At 32.2% G+C, this 19,680-nt stretch overlaps 2 protein-coding genes across 3 annotated transcripts; both read right to left on the minus strand.

Annotated features, from left to right (window-relative positions):
* Positions 1–393: 393 nt before the first annotated feature.
* On the minus strand, positions 394–3,172 carry LOC119641805. Its single transcript, XM_038040654.1, has 3 exons — positions 2,849–3,172; positions 2,297–2,763; positions 394–989 (listed from the first exon to the last, which is right to left on the minus strand). The coding sequence occupies exons 1-3, from the start codon at positions 3,022–3,024 to the stop codon at positions 394–396; spliced, it is 1,239 nt and encodes a 412-aa protein (XP_037896582.1). The 5' UTR covers positions 3,025–3,172.
* Positions 3,173–7,489: 4,317 nt separating this feature from the next.
* Positions 7,490–16,969, minus strand: LOC119641768 (tropomyosin-2). 2 transcript variants are annotated; one of them, XM_038040607.1, is made up of 5 exons: positions 16,865–16,969; positions 13,910–14,340; positions 13,633–13,852; positions 12,095–12,272; positions 7,490–7,737 (listed from the first exon to the last, which is right to left on the minus strand). In XM_038040607.1, the coding sequence occupies exons 2-5, from the start codon at positions 14,281–14,283 to the stop codon at positions 7,655–7,657; spliced, it is 855 nt and encodes a 284-aa protein (XP_037896535.1). In that variant the 5' UTR covers positions 14,284–14,340; positions 16,865–16,969; the 3' UTR covers positions 7,490–7,654. The 2 variants fall into 2 exon arrangements, with proteins under 2 accessions (XP_037896535.1, XP_037896534.1); XM_038040606.1 differs by lacking the exon at positions 7,490–7,737 and adding an exon at positions 11,664–11,818.
* Between the last annotated feature and the right edge of the window lie 2,711 nt (positions 16,970–19,680).

Here is a 19,680-nt window from a genome sequence, read left to right on the forward strand (position 1 = left end):
ATCTCCTCCTTGGGTATTTATTTCTCTTACGATTAAGAGTCATCACATTATGGTCACCAGGATGGCAATGTTTTTATTAAAACTAATTTGGTGTTGGTCTAGATTTCGAAGGGAGAAAAATTATGCCGATCTGTTAATTGGCATGGCGATATTTAGCGAAATTCTCTACAAGTTTAAAAACTTTTTCCACTCTGAATATACTTTACAGTATCCGATAGTTGTAAAAATATTTTTCCTGGAAAAGAGAACTAATTTTTTATTTAAAGGCTATCCTACCGAAACATTTATTATAAAAACTTATGTTTTCCTGGCGGATGCAATATAACACAACATTTGTACACTTATGGAGGAATGTGAATTTTTTAATTTTATTAAGTTTACCATAATTGACTTTTATAGCGACAGGTTCAATTCTCTAGCAATTTTCTTAATTTTGTTGTCCAAAGTCTTGTCTTCATGTTCGCAAATGTAATTATGCCTCGACGTGCATTCATTACCATAATAAAAGTAAGCGTGTTTTGAGCTATTATAAGTTAGACGCAAACAGCGACCATGGCCTTTAACGTCGTCATTATGACCACCACTTTGATTTGTGGTCATTACCGTATTATTTGGCTTGTCTGCTATTTTTCGATCGTTGTCAATATTATTTGCGGCCGTGTCATTGCCGGTGGCGGTTGAATCGGGGTGAGCCAAAGCAATAGAAGTTAGATTTGTATGAGGGTCAACTGGTTTCGCAGAGTTTGACCAAATCCACAATAATCCAGGGTTTAAGCCTCCCAGCCAATAATCTCGGCCACGATGTTGTGGTTGATTTACCAAGTAAGCCATTACGTCTTCGCTTTCTGAAGGTTTTTCGAATTCTGCTAAGTGGGAGTCCAAAGCTTTGCAAGCTGTGTTAGCATTTTTCCAATTTACTCGCTGGTAACTATTGATGTAATAGCAGTTGTCGATAATACGTGTAAAATTATTTGGGCAGGGATCGCGAACTAAACAAACAAAAATAAATACTTTAAAAGTGCTTCTTAATGTTAAAAGGTGAGTAATAATAATAATAATTTTGTAATTCTAAGCCATTTGATACTTTAGATTCAAAATAAATCTTAAACTATTTTAATATGAAATTACAACTATTCCGTTCGTGTTTTTTAAATCTATATTAAAAACCTCTTTCGGCAATGGCATTGCGGTGTGTAGCTCGAGAGCTACGGAATGTCTTATAAATGTATGTTGAATGTACTTGCTCTTAGAATCATTTTGGGTACTGTAGAATTAAACATGTTAGTTAGTTCGATCTATATCGAGAAATATAAAATGCAAAGTTAAACAAATTTTATATGTGGGCTTGGCTTCACAGTTTTTCTAAAGCAATTGTTATTCCAAAAAATTGAGAGTTGAGAAAAGTAAAGGATTAATTAAAAATTTCGATATATTTTCTTCAATAATATTTGATTTGCACGTGCTATCTATAAGTCATAGAAACATTTATTAGAATATTTATTAGATCAGTTACACTTATTATTTTCAAAACAATGGAAAAGCCCGAATTTCATGTGCTGATTAGCACTAGAACTACCGCCCCCGTCGTTTTGATCGGGTTTAATTTTCGATCTTCAAAAAAATTACTATAATGCATTTAATGTTTCAAGCCTTTTTGGTGAATTGTATTTGTGTAAAAAGAACTTTGAATATCCACAATCAATTCTTTTATAGTTAGATGCCGGATATACATATACATATATATTTCAATCAAACGGAATCATTGATCGATCCCCTCTTCTTGTCATATTGTGTTCACTTGTAGGAAGCATTGCTGGAATGAAAGTGGTTGTGATCTGCCCGCTTACACAATTGCAATAGATTAGAAACTGAGACAACCTCGAAAAAATACCGACAATTTTTTATGTTTTCGTCTATATCGCGTCTAATGCCGCGAAACCTGCTATCCAAACGTTCGTCAAAAACACTTGCAAGTTCCGTTCAGAAATTGTGACGATTGATTTACTAAACCATCCACAACTAACGTTGAAATTTTAACTCCAATTTACTTCCACTTTGTAGATAGTTAGATGAAGAAGGTACTAATGTGTGTTGGACATAAATTGGAATTGAAGTCTGTTCGCGGATTTAAAAGGTGTGCCTTCTTGGTCAAATGATAACGTCCTTACCAGAATAGAAGTGCGTATTAAAGTCTTTACAAAACGGTCCATAAACAAAGGCGGAGAAATGCAAAAAAAATTTTCGAATTTTGCAAAAAAAAAAATATTGTCTCGTACTTACAATTTTATTGTTTTACCTTCATTTTGGTTGCTGCCCGACATTAAATAGTAAATCATCTGCTCCGTTCTTCGTATTCTGCTCTCCAAATAATCCACGCGATACACTAATTTCTCAATGGCTCCTAAGAGATATAAATCATTTTCGGATACTGTTCTGATCGTTTGTGTACCGGCATGTTGCTGAATACGCACAGATCCAGGAGGCCTAACTCGCTGAGTCATCTGATCTACTGTCAACTGTTGCAAAAATGCGGATTGGCGACCGTTCTGAACCATTTGATAAGTCATGGGTCGAAACTGAGATTTCAACACTTTTGGGGGTGAACGTTCGTCAGATTCCAACTCCTTGCTAGCTTGACCTGTGCGTTTGGCTATTGTAGCAAAAGGAAGCCGTTCGTAAGTTGACCGAATAATAGGCGGACCATCCCCATCCCCATTAGCCGTATAATAAAGATGTTTGGGGTAGCGTCGATTGGAGGGTTGACTAAAATAAAAACATAGAGTAAGGAAATAATACGATAACGAATGAAGCGAAATAAGATTTATAAGGTAAAAACAGAACGCGGTACCTTAAAATGTAATCTTCTAAAAATTGGGACCACAACTTAGATGAGTGTAGTAACCCATTCCCAGAACTTATTCTTCCATCGCCACTTACACCAGTAAAGTTATTACATAGCGCAATATTTAAAGCGTTTACACAAATTGCGACAAAACAAACGAAATTATATAAACAATAACTCATCGTGAGTCAAATATTCATCAGGTCTCAGCTCGCCCAGTAAAACATAAAAAGTTAATACAGATTTCTCACGTAATCCAACAGCACATCTTTCTACATATATGCATGCAAATACTATTTTTCCACTAACCGCACACTAGCTGTGATGCTCTCAAATGTTTGTAACGAACTGTCGTGGGTAGTCATTTTTATATAACGCTTCTTATTAATGTTGATTGTGTAGCGCGTCAAACTTTCTCTACTACGTTTTACATTTGCACTTTTATACACGTTATGTTAAGCCATTGAACGTTAAAAACGTGGAAGAAAGCAGATAAAATTTATATTTGTCTTCAAACGAATCCATTGATACCCGTCGGCAAACGTTCCCAGCATTATAAATATACCATGACGTGCTCTTGAAACGTAATTGTGTGCAAACGTATATATATATATATGGCATATAACATACTCGAAAAGAAAAGAATTTTAAAATGTGCAAACTCTTGCAGCCGTATTTTACACCAAAGCACTGCAATATTTTAGAAAATTGAATCATGAAATTTCTGAAGATAACGTTCAATTAGGCCAAACTAACGCCAATAAATATCCCGTTTATAAAAGTGGTTTTTGTAGTTGCTTTTCATATAATAAATTTAATAGTTATGACTTTCAACAATGTTTTCCCTGAGCTTTATTCAGTTTTTCAGACGCTTTCCTGCAACACATTTCATTGATTACGAAAATTTGCCTGATTTCTCCCTTCATCGAGTTAGCGTTAAAGTGGCATATTATGTAGAGGCTTACCTGTATCTTACATAGGAACGGTCGGAATTTAACTCCAAACATTATTTACGCGGAATGAACGTTTGAAAATCCCTGTTCTTCAAAGTCCTGTAAAGCATTAGATTACTTGCATACCCGTTTGTCACACAACAGTGTTTTTCTTTATTTTGAAATAAATAGAGGACGGCGTTAGAACATGTTTTTTTATTTAAGACATTGGTGTGTGCCCTTTTTATCTAAAAGTTATCCCATATAAATGACCGCCTTCGGGTTTTTTCTCTTCTTAAAACAATTTTTCCTCATTTTTCCACATTAATAACTGCTTGTTTAAACAACGATGCAGATATTAAGTTTGAAGTTATTAAAATAAAATGAAATAATTTCATATTTTCATTTCCTAGAAAAACTTTGAATTTTGAATTTCACTATATATCATCTTATTTTTATTTTATGTAATATATGAATTCATTAACATATGAGTTTACCTATAAAGAATATATAAAGTTTTAAAATGAATTGCAAATCAATCCTAGCTTTTGTATTATATAAATTTTTTAATTTTCATAAGACATCTTGTAGCGGATTTATTCTTTATATATTCTATTTCAACACAGTTCTATTTGTAAGTGTAGAAGATATGTCGGTTATTATTTCCTCACTATACGCTTCAATGGGGAAACCTCATCGGCGGCACCATCGTAAAAAGTTGTCTTAATCCACGAAATCAAAGGTCTGTCATAATTTTTGTGCCGTGTTCGCAAAGGTTACGAATAAAATATTTATATGTACATAGCAGGGTGCGCTTACCTTTTCGGTTTATGGAACGTTGTTCATCCAGGCTTACGAAAAAAAATGGATTCCACATACTCATCCAATCGCATCAATATTAGGCATATTTCAATGCTCGTTTGTTGTACAACAGTGTGTGACAAAAACAAGAAAAGCACAACATGAAGTTACTTACAACCAGGAATACCAAATTTCCTATCGGAACCATTCTTTTTGGGGTATTAATACCCCACTCCTTTCAATTTTTTTTGCCGTTTCTTGTATCATTTCTGATACCACAACAGAAATAGTGCTCTATGCATCACTTAAGTAAAACTCGCTATCCGCCAACTATTGATAGTCTCAACACCCCAACAGCTCCAAAGTAAGGGCTAAACGGGTTATTGGATGCATGTAGGTTCTTCTTATCGACATATAACAATTTGTGTATTTTAAATTAAGTTATTGAAAAATGTATAATATTGTCTACTTTTATAATTATATATTTTCGGGTAACATAAGAAAATTTGAAACGTCCCGCAGAGCCCTGGAGGTACTCTACTGCCAAATAATGTAATAGGTGCAAAGGAACCATTCGATCTAATGTGTATAGTTCGCAACATTACTTGATTATTTAACAGCAACATTTTGCTTACTTTTTCTTTTTTTTGTTTGGTAGAAGGGATTAGCCCTTTTGATGCTGTCCACTAAAACAGTGAGTTTTTATTATTTGGTGATTCTTTGTGCTTTATCAATGATGACGACAGTATATACAACTTTGATTACAAGCTTTATCGAATTAAGAGTATTAATTCGACAATTAGAGTAAAAAGCAAAAAAAAAGTTTTAACTAAACTTTCCAACCTTCTAAAAGTTATGTTACTGCTCACATACCATGTACGCACGCGAATTGTTTTATTGGTTCCCGTAAGTTAAGGTCTCTCATGCGTTTGCTCGAAAAAATCATACGTAGACAAATGTTCTACAAAATGGTATATAATTCACTTAATTGTTTTTTATTCGACTACACTTTCATATCAACTATCGTTTTGTGAAGTTTAAACTCAGCATCGCTCATCATTTCCGATATCTCTATTAAAGATACTCAGTTGAGGCAGGTTTATCATCTGAAGCCGCATTTGATGATATAGACTGGACATAGTGTGAGTCATTAAGTGCTTTATTATGTTGTCTCAACCAAACTATTCATCATCAAGCAATGTTTCCAACATTTTCAATGGTGTTCGTCTTTGCGCTTAAGTTGCGACGAATAAGGAATAAGTATACATAGGTAGACATCAGACGGGCAGACAGGCATGCAAGCCTAGCTTATAAAAGGTTCCCAAGTTGTTCTCGGTGTTACATACGTCCGCACAAACTTAATTCGTTCTTGTACCATAACTAATCCGTATTAGTTTTTATTTAATTTTACTAAACTTCTTTCCTTACTACGAATATTAGACTTTTCTTTACTCTATTTTTACTCTCTTATCACATTATTCTTTTCAATATTAAAAGAGTAAAGCCAAGTCATTTTAAAAGAAATATGTTAAAAATAAGCAGAGCAAATTGCCTAAAAATTACTAAACCAATATCCGGAAGGACTAAAAACAAAGAATGCACAGAGTAGACAATTTATCTAAGAAAAAAGAAAAATCTGTCTTATTTGGTAGATTAGGCAATTAAGGTTACGTGAGAAACAAGAAACCAGCTTACACAAACGCAAACAGCAGCATACAACTATAAAAAGCTTTCTACAATTTCACGCAGAGGTATACTGTTCAATATAAACAAATCAAAAAAATAAAATGCAATAAATAAGTTGGTAGCACAAACATTTATTGGTTGTTTTCCTTTAAATATTTTTTTAAGTGGTACAAGTTTGCTCTCTCTGTTTTTTTTTTCGTGAGTTTCCTCTACCTTCCATAAAGTCTTTTATCTTTCCTAATTTTTCTACATACTAACCTTTATTAGATATTTTTCTTTGTGAGTCTCCTTTGACACTGCTCCTATTACCACTATCAGTAGGTCATAGTATGATTGTTAGCAATAATTCGCCTGTCACCAACATTTTCATCCATTGTTGCTTTATATGCTTGATTGCAATTTTTAATATATTTGCAATCGCGCTTATTGATATTATTTCGAGCTAGAGATTGTTTTAATTACAAAAGCCGTTTTACTTACAGTTGCATCTTTTGCGATCGTCCTTTCCAGCACGTTTATGAAAGCGATTTGTTCTTGAGTGCTCTCCAAGCAAAAGGAAACGAACCGGAGCATTTCTTCTTTTGTCCACTTTTTCTATTTTCTATATATAGATTTAGAACGTTGCTTTCAAATATGTAAAAAATTTAAATGAGAAAGGAAAACTTACATTAAATCCATGACGCACTTCTTTCATTTTGTACCTTTTATAAAGATATATTAATATATATATGATAAGTTTACACATGCTTATTGTTTCCCATTGGGATGACTGCTTTTATCCATAAAGCAAAAGCTTGGTATCATTCACGCGACTATACAGAACTGTATCAATCCTGTATAGGACGAACTCAATTGTATATAGAATTACATTTTTACTACGCATTAAGTGTAGAGTGCGAAAAGACACTTCTCTTGTGGAAATAATATATTTTTATTTAATACCTTCACTAAATTCCATCTTCCTAAGTACTCTGCTGTCGAAAACTCAAACGAATATAAACTTGCCTTTATCCCAATACGAGTCTTGTTTTATTCCTTAGATATGAAGTACATAAGAATACCACAATAATGTTGTTCTTGTTGGCTAGTTTGTTTTTACAGTTATTTAATTTTATCTGTTTATAATAGAAAACAATACATTTAAAAAAAGTACTTTTGAAAATTTGTTTAAATTAAAAGTAATTGTGCTAGCTTATACAAATTAAATTGGTTTGTGTGTATTTTCCGGGGCGTGTCGTTTATTTAACAGTGAATAAAAAATTTTTAATTTTTGTAGAAATTTTGTTTTAACAGTTATTACAAAAGTTTAGCTTCTAATTTAGCACGAAAAGTACAATGTCTAGTTCAGCATACGATTAGAAGGTCTATTTTTGTGTAGAAGAGCGCGAAAACCTTAATAGCCAGCCAATTCGGCGAATGTGGAGTCCATTTCGTCGGCCAAAGACTTGTACCTATCCTTGTTAATGCCCAATTCGTCTAAAAGTGAAAATTGAAAGCAAAGGCAGAATTTATTAAATTTTATTAAAACTTAAAAAGTTACGTAAAAAATAGAACGGAAAATTGCATAAAACGGGTCAATATTAAAAAAAAAAAAAAACAGAATAAACATTGTGCCTACTTTTCACATACAATGTGTGTTCACATTCACAGCGGAAAAAGAAGCAATCTTTCATTTCCACCACAAAAAGTGCGATTTCGTGATTCCTTTTATATATTACGTTATAACTATTATATTTATTATTTTTATATGAAATCACATGTAATGTTATCATGCACTAACATGCCAAATTAGATCAAGCAAAGAAAGCTTTTTTCTGCTATTCTTTCGTAGTGAGGAAATCTTGTTCATTTTCGGTTGAATCCTGAACAAATTCGTTTCTTGGTGGAAAGTTCTACTCTATTAGGCTTCCTATTTTTATGGCGGTATTTTAATAATAAGTCTATCCGTTGATCCTATAGCTTATATTTTGTCAGAGAAGTGGAAAAATGTATAGGTGGTGGAGGAAAATATTTTTTAATATTCTCTTAAAAAAATGGTTACGAAATTATTTCTGCGCCTAACATACAATAGTATACGTCTTATAAAATTGCTTTTAACGTAATTATTAAATGAGGCACATATCTTTTCAAATACCTACGTAAAGCGAGACTACTCTTCTGCAGAAGACATATTAATATATGTCTTCTGCAGAAGATGGTCAAACAGCGGGCTAAGCTACACTTCAGTGAAAACTGGCAATAAAGCTGCATCATAAGAGGATATTAAAATTATTACCTTGTGTTTATCTTTCGAAAATTGCATAAGGCTTCGTTTAAAATGAGGAATTATTTTCTATAAAAGATGAACAGACGGGCAACTAAATTGTATGCAAAATTTAGTCAACGCCTCACTTTTCAGATTGCAAACTTTCTTTTTTTGCGAATCTTGTAAATTTTTTACAATGAATCTTCACGATTTTTCGCTTAAACAAAAATAAATAATACTTACTTATTACTTGTACGCCCATATACATGTGCATATAGAAGACATCCTATAAAGGGCTGATCAACTATCAGAAAAATCTATGGATCAAGCAATACCAGATCGGCCGCGTGATTTAAACTGATATTGGTTGGCGGCCAATGTGGTCAATATAAGTTTCTAACTCTCTAATAATTACGTTATCAAATTCGAAAGAAATTTGCGGACAAAGCTCAAACACTAATAGCAAAGATGTAGAAAAAAGGCAGAAACAGCGCAAGGAACACTCTCGCTTCGCGAACAGTAATAAATTATGAAAAAGCTAGAGAAACGGGAGACGTTGCATTTATTACACTCTACATCGCTTATCGTAAAGTTATAATAAAGTGTGTGGATATATCCAGCAAGCAAAATCATTTAAATTAGATTCGCTTTTTATTCCACCGATTGATTCACAATCATTCTCTGAATTTCAGTTTGGTATACGTCTGCTTTATGCTCAACTTTTTTTTTCGATTTTATTTTTTGAGTTTCGGTTTACTTTGACGAAATTTGAACTACGAAAGAGCACTAAATGATTACCACTTTTGCAACCACTTTCCATATAACGCCTTGTTTCAAAAAAGACGCACATGAAAAACATCTAATTTCCAAAGAAAAAAACAGTTGGTTAAAAATATTTCGAAATGGTTCATGATTCCAATCGAACGGTGAACATTTTTGAGATCCTTATAGTGCAACCATCCTTTCGAAATGTACATATATACAGCAGAGAAAGAAAATATATAAAGAATTGCATTGGATGTGGATTGCGAAATGGAGTGGGATATTTAGGGGCGATCTTACTTCACTGTCATTCTTTTACTTGTGTTATGTTATATTCCTTGGTGAAATGGACTTCTCTTCAAATGTTCATTTGATGCAAACAAGAAGTGTATTAATTTTTTAGTGTTTTGTTCATGAGTGAAAGATTGAAGAAAAAATAACATAACTAAAAAAAAAAGTTTCGATTTTTATAAAGCTAAATATATTGTTTCATTTCAGTGTAGAAATCGTAGTTACAGTAACTAAAAGCATAATTGATGTGGGTTTTTCCAAAAATATCAAATTGCTCTAAAAAAAAAAGAAATGAAGATAGATTGAAAAATGAGGTGAACGATATAACCTGGTCTAACGGAATTTATAAAGTGCAATGCAATTTAGTTTAATTATATCTTTACAATTTATACAAACTAAAGATGAATTCTTTATTATTTCAACATCATCGTTCACTTACGTTGAAAGGAGATGTGTTCTACGCCTTGATAATTACACGCTACACCACTTGTGATACAAGTCTCTATTAAATTTGTGCGGACGTATAAAACATCCACAAAATTTGAAGTAGAATCATCTATTATTATACCGAAGACAAGCCGGCCAGACTAAGATCTAGATGTGTCTTCTATCTGTGCGGCTGTCCGTCGGTCAACCTTGCATTCTTGGTTCCATCTACAGATCACAATTTTGAAAAAGTTTTTTGGGTTCAAGAACGAACATTATTGAAATGCTTTGGATCGAACCACTTTTCCGGCCACTTCGCGTATAGCACCCCTTTTTGAAAATAACCGCATTACAAGAAATGGTATAGGGAATTTAAAGGTGGACCGTAAGCCACTTTAATGTTTTTACCTCTTTTTGGAACCAAATTAATTTAGCACACGTGCAATATTGTTTTTCATTTGATGACTGAAGGTTCATTTTATTAAGGATCGCTTTTGGAAATATTTTATTATTGTGTTTCCATGCTTTAAGCAATTATGTTAAAATTCTACTTTGACTCTAAACAAAATGTTGATGATATATATAATATATAAGAAATCGTTTCAAATACGTTGGGACCTTTAAAAACCCAATATTTGGGACCTGACCTCCGAAGGTACGCCCTAAAAGTTTGAATTTATTTGTTACTGTTTTGGAATAGATTTAAATGAAACAGAAAGCATATTTAACAAATTTTCTTATAATTGTTAATTTTCTTGCCTCTTTAACAATGAACTCTGTATAGAATGTACCAGAAATGTTCACTCAAATGTTTATAAATTACATATGTATATATAATAAAAACATAGTATATAATCATTCATGCTAGCCAAAAAAAAAAAAAAAAAAAAAAAATACGAACGTAAATGTATACATATAAAAAGAAACAGAGAACAACAAACTTAAAAAATTTACAGAGAAAACATAAAAAGACAACAGTTTGTAACTTGAACGCGCACGCACACACAAAATGGGTTGCAACACTTAACAAATTCTTTTTTTTTTTTTTTAATATTTTTTTTGGTTTTTATAAGAAAAAAGTTTTCAAGAGATTCGTTTCTATGTTTATGCATTTGAAAAATCACCTTTTTTATATATAATAACAACTTTCAACAGAAAATTTTGCGGCAGGTTGAATCATAAAATAAACGCTGTTGCTTTTAACTTGGATTATTTTACATAATGTTGATTGATCTTAAAGGGAGTTCGTTTAAGTGTAAGTGTCTTTATATTTATGGGCGCTTGAAGTAGCAACTAAATGGTTGTGTATAAATTGAGAATAAACAGCAAGTAGGGGGAGTACTGCGTGTATGTTGTGTGTGTCTGTGCAACTGTATATGTTCGAGAAAAATATTCTACAGTACCTATAGATGAAGGGAAGTTTAACAAAGCATCTAAATCAGTTTGCTTGGATATTTACACTCTGCTAAGTTTTGGTCGAAAGTCAAGGCAGCTTTCTTTTTTCTGCGTTTAGTACATGTGTATATATATTCATATATATATGTATACATAGGTATATATATGTATATATATATTCATACATAGGTATATATAAGTACATACTTATATATACGTACATATTTATTATCTGGTAAAAAGTCTTAAGAAAGCTGTGAAAGTATTTTTTGCTATATCGATGGTTTTGGGACTGGTGTATCGTGTACTTTCATATATTTTTTTTTTTAAGAGTGTAGCAATTCTCTTTTGTTCATTAATATCCGGTAAGTTCGGCGAAGGTTGAATCCAAATCATCGCAGATTGCTTTGTATTTTTCTTTTTCATGGAAGAGACGGTCTGCAAAAAGCCATTTGTTGTTAATTGATTTCACCAGTAAATTACAAGATTAATAACAAAGTATAAAAGCATTAAAATAGCAAAAGTAAAATAAAAATACTTAAAACCGAATAATTAGATATTGAATTACATATGTATGTAATGGATATTTATACAAAATAATATTATGGAAACAATATAGAATAATGGTCAAAAGCAGGCCAGAGACCTTCTAAAATCACACTATAAATATTCCTGCGAAAATATTTGCAAACAAGAGGGAATACAAAAACATACCTTCTAGTCTATCGACTTCCTTCTGGAGACGTTTCACATGCTTTTCAGCTTGTTCAGCGCGTTGCTCAGCCTCCTTCAATTTGATCGTAAGGGTCTTCATCTCGCGTTTGAATTCCTCAACACGTTGATTTGCTTTTTCTTCAGATACTTCCAAAGATTTCAAGGAGTTCCCGACAACCTAAATATTGAAAAATTTAAAGTTTGTCTTCAACATTTTTATATCGACTATTTCTCTATCAGGATCACATTTCTACTCATGCAGGCGTGTGTATCACCTGCGTAACGATAAATAAACTAATTTGTATTCGTTTTTTTTGGTAAAATTTTAAATCGATATCTTCTCTTGTTTTGCTTGGCGATAGAAAGTAGAAACCTAAGGCACATATCCGTGGTTCAGTTCTAGAAGGGATTTTGATAGTGGATATTATTAAATGAAATCAATAAGTAAAAAACTTGCAGCCTATATGAGATATAAAGAAGAAATTTGCAATAAACTCTCAAAATTGGAACATTCAACGCTGTCCGGTCTTTTATTTTTGAAAGTTCAAAGAATAAAATCGCCGTTATCGAAAGCTTATAACTTAACTATCTTGAGCTTTCACATGCTTTAGAATTTGATTTTCGTTACGAATAAGAAAATATTAAATAATTTTTTATTACCATAAAATGGATGTGGCTAAGTGAACATATATGTATTATATGTATATAAACAAAAATGACACCGACTGCCCAGTTACGGCCATCAAACTATAACTTTTTGATGAGGTAGCACTGCTTTTGAGCTTCTCACGACGATATAAATTATCATGCAGGTGTATGTTTAACATAGTTTTTAAAACCTTTGAATAAGTCGAATTCTGTGCCAAGAACCCGCCAAATGATAGAAGAGTTAATTCTCTGCTTTATTCGAGCCAGATTGCGACTAAATCGTGACGTGATTAAAAGCTAAAAAAAATTGTGCGATAATATCGACCGCAAATTGAATATTTCTGTCACTTCTATTTATGGCATTTAGCTCAAAGCAATGTGGTAACAACGGATCTAACCCAACGAAGCCACCTTTGAAAAACTCTTCCAACAACTACTAATGCAACTTTATCGGTCATTAAAAAAAAATAGCCCACAATGCATGAAATAATACTGTGCGTTGATTTTTTAACGCAAGACGTTGCTAGGACTCATATTATACACACCAGAGTATTTGAAAAATGACGGACGTTGGCAGTATCCTATAAGAATGCTCTTACCAAATTTTTTGTACTTCTATATTCTATATTTTATTCTATTGATAATAAAGTTTTCTTCTTAATTTCACTTTTAAGATGTTTTTGGTTTGCCTCCTTTTCGTAAATTCGAGTGCATTTCTCTTTATCGAAATTTCATATGGGCTATTGTTATTAAAGCAATTAGGCAAAGACGGAACAAAGCTCCAATTTTTTCTTAATTGAAGACAGATCTGAACATTCATTGTTCCGTTATTCGTTTCTGGGTATTGCAAATAAAAATTATAAAATTTGTTCTTAATTTTAACGACCAACCTTCAGTTCTTCCTCAAGTTCCATGATCTTTGCTTCACCGGACCTAACGCGATCTTCAGCCACTTCCAGCTCATCCTCAACAAAGGCCAGCTTGCGTGATACTTCATCGGACTTTGTATCGGCGTCTTCGGCCAACATACGGGCCTCCTTCAATTGATTGGTCAACTGATCCATACGTTCTTCATCTTGTTGAGAGCGATTCTCCAATACTTTGCACATACTGAAATGAAATGATTTTCAACACATTGTAATAATATTGAAATATCGTTCAAATTACCGGTTGTTCTCATCAGCGGCTTGTGTAGCCTCCAACAATTTCTGTTGGGCGCTGGTGGAGCGTTCTTCGGATTTTTCCAAATCTTCCTCAATCTGTTGTACCTTACGATTCAATGTAGCTACTTCGGATTCCGTGGCTGTTAACAATTTCTCTTTCTCTTCCAACTCGTGATTTGCTTTTTCCAGTTGTTCTTTATTGGATACCAAATCAGCTTCAACTTGTACCAACTTTTTCTCCAAATCGTGCAATTCTTCAATCAATTTGTCAGCCTTCGAATTGGCATCTCTGGCCTGCGCTTCGCAAGTGTCGGCCTTGTCAATTGCATTATCCTTTTCAAGCTTCATCGCTTGCATCTTCTTCTTGATCGCATCCATGTTTCTATTTTACGCTTTTCTTTCAAAGTTATCGGTATTTGGGAAGGAAGGAAAACTCTGTAAACGTGTTTAACAGAGTGAATTTAATATTAATTACTTTTTGAATGATTAATGTATTGTCTTCAATTGCATTTTTGAATATTACTTGCAATAAATATTTATTCTAGGCGAAATTTTATTATTTATACAATAGAAACGTGTTTTAGACATTCGATAAGAGAAGCGATGAACGTTTGTAATCAGGTCGAATGGAAGAGTCACCTTAGCTAAGATCATATTCATTAACGGTTATATACATCAGTTTTCTAATATTCGCAGTAAAGTTATCCTACAGCTTCCAATTTCTTTGTTTTGGAATAAGCGTCTTAAGTTTCATCCTGCTTTGTCATTGATTTTAAGCGTGTGGCTAATTCATATCTATATCTATGATATAGATCCTTCTGCGTGCACATTGGCACTACATGTTGCATGAACTATGCACATATGCCCACTTTTTGTGTTGAAACATTTTCTCGCATCAGTTATTACGAACTTAACGAAACTTAAGAAACTTTTTCACTTAGATTCTTCACATTAAATGATCTGTCACATGCTAACATATTACCTCGACTTTAGTACAAATCTTGAATATCCATTACTTAAAAATCCTCATTTCATAATATTTAAAACACATGTAAGCAGTTTTTGACCAATATTTGGTGAAACTCGAAATTTATTAAAACCAATGTTTGATGAAAATCGAAGTTTATTAAAACCAATATTTTAAGATTATAGTTTTTTTCAAAACCGTTTCTAAAAGTAATTGAAGTTTATGCATCCAATACAAATAAGTAGCAATCGCACTTATAAGCTCATAGTAACAAACGTGGCCCTCGACTAACTTACGCGCTTTCAGTTGGGAAAATATTGCAAGTGTTTATATATTGACTGGAGATATAGGGTATATTTGCCGCATTCACAACTCTCCTCATTGATCAATATATAATCGATTGAGGGAATAATACATCCTTCGCTAGCACAGAGACTATTTAAAATATGAACACCCATTAAAATTCCATTCGGAATGTAATTTTTTTTAATTTCAAATTTAGCGTTTTATTTCGTCTGAATCTGATCATAGCTTCAGAAGATTTTCAAAGTTGCAAGAATGCAGAGTTAGGCAAGGATGATTCAGTTTTATGAACTGGTTAACTAAGCTGCTGAGGAAAATGACATATAAATTAAAGGATCCAAAAAACATTTCTGTTGAAGGGTCTGTGGTGTTTAGTGGTATAAAGGGTGAGCTGTTTGCCCGGAGACGGCTAACGAATGCATGCATCTCTCACATTCAACAGATAATGCGCGCAGACAAGCCAAATTCCAAGCACGTATGCTTCTTTTAATATAATCAACTGAAATCAGGAAGAATACTTTTTCTCGTGCGTGTTTTCGGATGATATTAAGTATATTAAGTTTTTCGTCAATTCCATATTTTACATCCATTTTTGTGAGCTACACTGAAGAAAACAATTCAAGGCTAAAGAGCTTGAGTGTTATACAGTGAAGAAAACAATTCGAGCCTAAAAAGCTTTAAAAGGAAAAGCTTTATTTTACGGTTGCGTTTGTGCCAAAAATACTTTATATCACGTATTTAAAACGGAAAAGCTTTATTTTACGGTTGCTTTTGAGCCAAAAATACTTTATATCACGTATTTACAACGTCTACTATATATAAAAAAATCGTCAGTACATAAGAGTACGTGTATATTAATAATTTTTGACAAGAAGAACACACAATGAGGAGTTATCTATATACATATTGCCAAATATGTACATTGCGTCTAAATGATCAAATGCGTGCATGTGTCGACATGCGCTGTTTTCTTATATACATACATATAATATATACATACATATAAATTATATATATATATATATATATATTTATACATATATAATTTTTTTTCTTTGAACAAAAATCGGATGCGTATGTGGATATTAACAAATACACTGAAGTATATCCAAGTATTTATGGGCCAACAGCGATTTGGTTACAAACTGCCTTATATGTGAAAATTTCCCACATAGTTCTTCTCTTTTTGATTATTTCTTCTTTTTTTCGTGAACAGAAAGAAAAATATGTTTTCAAAAATTCCCGTTGAAATCGTTTTGAAATTTTCAAAAATTTTTAAACTTCTTTTAATTATATTATTATTATGAATTATATTTAAAAATTATGTCATGATATTAGAGAAATATTAGAAAGAGAGTAAATTATCTTTTATTTTTTAAATGTATGGCAATAGTTTTGGCTTTTAGTTCTTTTGGTTTGCTCGGTGGCACTTATTTTCCAACATACGCGACCCTTGCTATAAAGTTTTTTATAAAAATTTTATAAATATTCGTTCACTTTTATGTAATTTTTATCTAAACATATTAATTTTTTTTCCTTTTTGTTAAACATTTTTAAATTTATTTAATTTTTAACATTTAATTTTTTTTCCTTTTTGTTAAACATTTTTAAATAATTCGCAATTAGTTGGTATGTAGCAATTTCCATGGTTATCCTTTTTCAGTATATAGTACGTGCAGCAAGACTAACCTTAGCGTTTCAAACACTCTGTACGCTATCAAAATTCCAAGAACACTGATATACACTAACTTTTCAGCCACACGAAGGTCCAACAACGAAATTTTGATATTTTTTGTTTCTAACAACATCGCCTACAAATTTTTTCCTTCGAAATCTGTTTCTACATAAATGTAGACACGCACATATGAATGTTAGTGATTTCTCAAATCTCGTCCAATATCTCTTTTTCAAAAATTTCCCCCATAAAAAATAAATCGAAAATTTCCCCTTATTATCGCAAGCACATACAAGTTTCTTATATTGTATTATTATTCTACACCGTGCACTTTTCAAAACACATATAAACATGTACCCGTACAATTTAAAATTTTAATTTTTATGTGCATTACCAGAAGATGAGATATATAAAATTCTTAATAAACTTATTTCTTCGCGACAGGATGGCTATTGCTGTTTGTTTCCCGAGAGGTAAAAACAAGTGAAGAATACTTTGTTTTGAATCAAATATTTCTAATTTATGCATGATATTGATTTGATTTATGAATGAACCGTCGAACGAAGTCGCAATGTTATGCATAATCTCAATTAGGGAATTTCAAAACAGGACTTATTCAAGACTCACTAAACACAATTATTAAATTTTTAATTTCATTGTTGACATTTTTGTTGTTATTATTTTTCATTTGTTGAAGAACGAACATAATATAAAGTTAATATCACACCGTCTGTCAACTAACCCTTACGGGTGCCCGAAATTCGTCTTCAATTTTCAGTTATTTTTTTTATGTTTCTATTTGCGATTTTCCTTTTTGAAATATGTTCGAGAGTCTAAAATTCTCTCTACCGACTCATTCACTATATCTCATGTATAGTTATGTATACGTACGAAGATTTGTTATATTATAAATAGATTTCTATTGTTTTAGAATATGCAAACGTATGTACGAGTTTTTTTTTCATGCTCGGATTCTAACTTTATAACAAAATTATTGGAAGATTCGACGTTTATATCACGTAGAAAATGGACATGTTCCAAATATTAAGACTTTTATCAATTATAAAAAAAAATAATATGAAAAAGAATTCAATAATTTCTTAGTTGCTTGAAGAATAATAATGAAATAATTCATTCAGCTATCAGTTCAATATCGTAAAAGAAAGCACAGCAGATCTATGCAGCGCGTAAGTACAATGATTCGGGAACGTGGAGGCCTAATAAAGCACAGCTATCTGTTGCGTTGAATGGTTTGATAAATCAATTAATCAATCAATAAACAAGAAACAGCCGTTAATATTACTTTTAGATAAGATACTTAGCTCACTTTACCATAAGTTCAAAATGTTTTAAAATATTGTAATCGGAATTGTGATTGGTAACACTTCAGTAGTTCTGCTTGACGCATTGATTCCTACTTAAGCCAATTGCTAGTAAAAAATCCAGCCATTATAATGTATTTGTTTGACTTCGCTTCAAATCAAATGTATCTGCGCTTCCTGCGGTTTTTGGCAACAGTAACTCGATAGACAATTAATGAAATTAGATACGCAACGTCTCTAATTTTCTGCATTGGCGGCAGCTAACTACATATTTATAATTTTGCCAAAAAAATTTGTTGTTTATTTCTCAATAGGTACGCGAAGATATCCAAACATACACACAAATGGCTCAATGAGTTTGTGTAAATATTATAATTCAGTTCACGTAGGCGTACAAAATGGAAAAAGGAAGAAAATTTGCTTTGTTTGTTATGCTGGTATTTGCGAAAAACGCTAATATTTCTATATAAAATCCCCGTACCATGTCCAAAATACAGCTTCAACACATCCGACTGCAATATGTTATGGAGATTACTTTTTCTTTTCCTGATTTATATTTATACATATTTTCACTTAAGGTAATGTTCTTTCTTTTTTTAGTTTTGTTTAAAGAAAGAAGATAAGTCTGAAGACTTTCGTAATAAATAAATAAATAAACACTTTGCCGTGGTTCAATCTGCCTTTAATAACCCGCGCTGGACACGATCAGTTGTTATTGATAGCATTCCCAGGATGGTTTTGTCTCGGCTTAATTACCTCACAATACTATAGACCAACGTGGTCACCCTTGTTATCGATAGTTATATATTTAATATTTATTTTCGTACGACTAGTAGCACTGAGACATCATCCCAACTGATAAGCATTGCTTTCCGGCTAATTAACTTCATCCAGTTGGAAAATACGCAAGAACACCGACAATAGCTAAATATAATTTCAAACGTATTACAGAGTAATGTAAATAAAAGATATAAAAACATATATATATGAATTTAATGTAAAAACAAAAATATACAAGATATCAATACGTTGTTTTTTATTTTAGATCTACATTGCTGCCCCTGGATTGTTGCAACATTTCGATTCTAGAACGTCCCACTTTGACCACTTTTCCATATATATCTGCATTTACTTCACTAATAAAAAACGAAACGAGTAACGTTGATTAAGTGCACATTAAGTGTTTGTGATTTGTTGGAGTAAGCCATTGATTTAGCCACAGAGAAAAATCATATGGGGCTATATCGCTCGATCTTGGCGGATAGTTCGCATCGGCCTTTCTGGGGATTTTACGTTGATTGTGTCAAGAGACATTCTGCATGCTGGACCATTTCGCTGAAGCGCAAACAATCCGTAATCATTTTTTTACAGCGTTGTCCATAGGTAGTAACTGAAATGCAATTTTTATTTAAAAAAAAAAAAATACGATCCCGTTAAACTTTGATCCGCAAGATCTGTATTTTTGTAAAAATTGTTGACAATTTTTATATAAAAAAAAACGAAGCAAA

Source organism: Glossina fuscipes, unplaced genomic scaffold (genome assembly GCF_014805625.2).
Source record: "Glossina fuscipes isolate IAEA_lab_2018 unplaced genomic scaffold, Yale_Gfus_2 177, whole genome shotgun sequence".
In the NCBI taxonomy this organism is placed as follows: domain Eukaryota; kingdom Metazoa; phylum Arthropoda; class Insecta; order Diptera; family Glossinidae; genus Glossina; species Glossina fuscipes.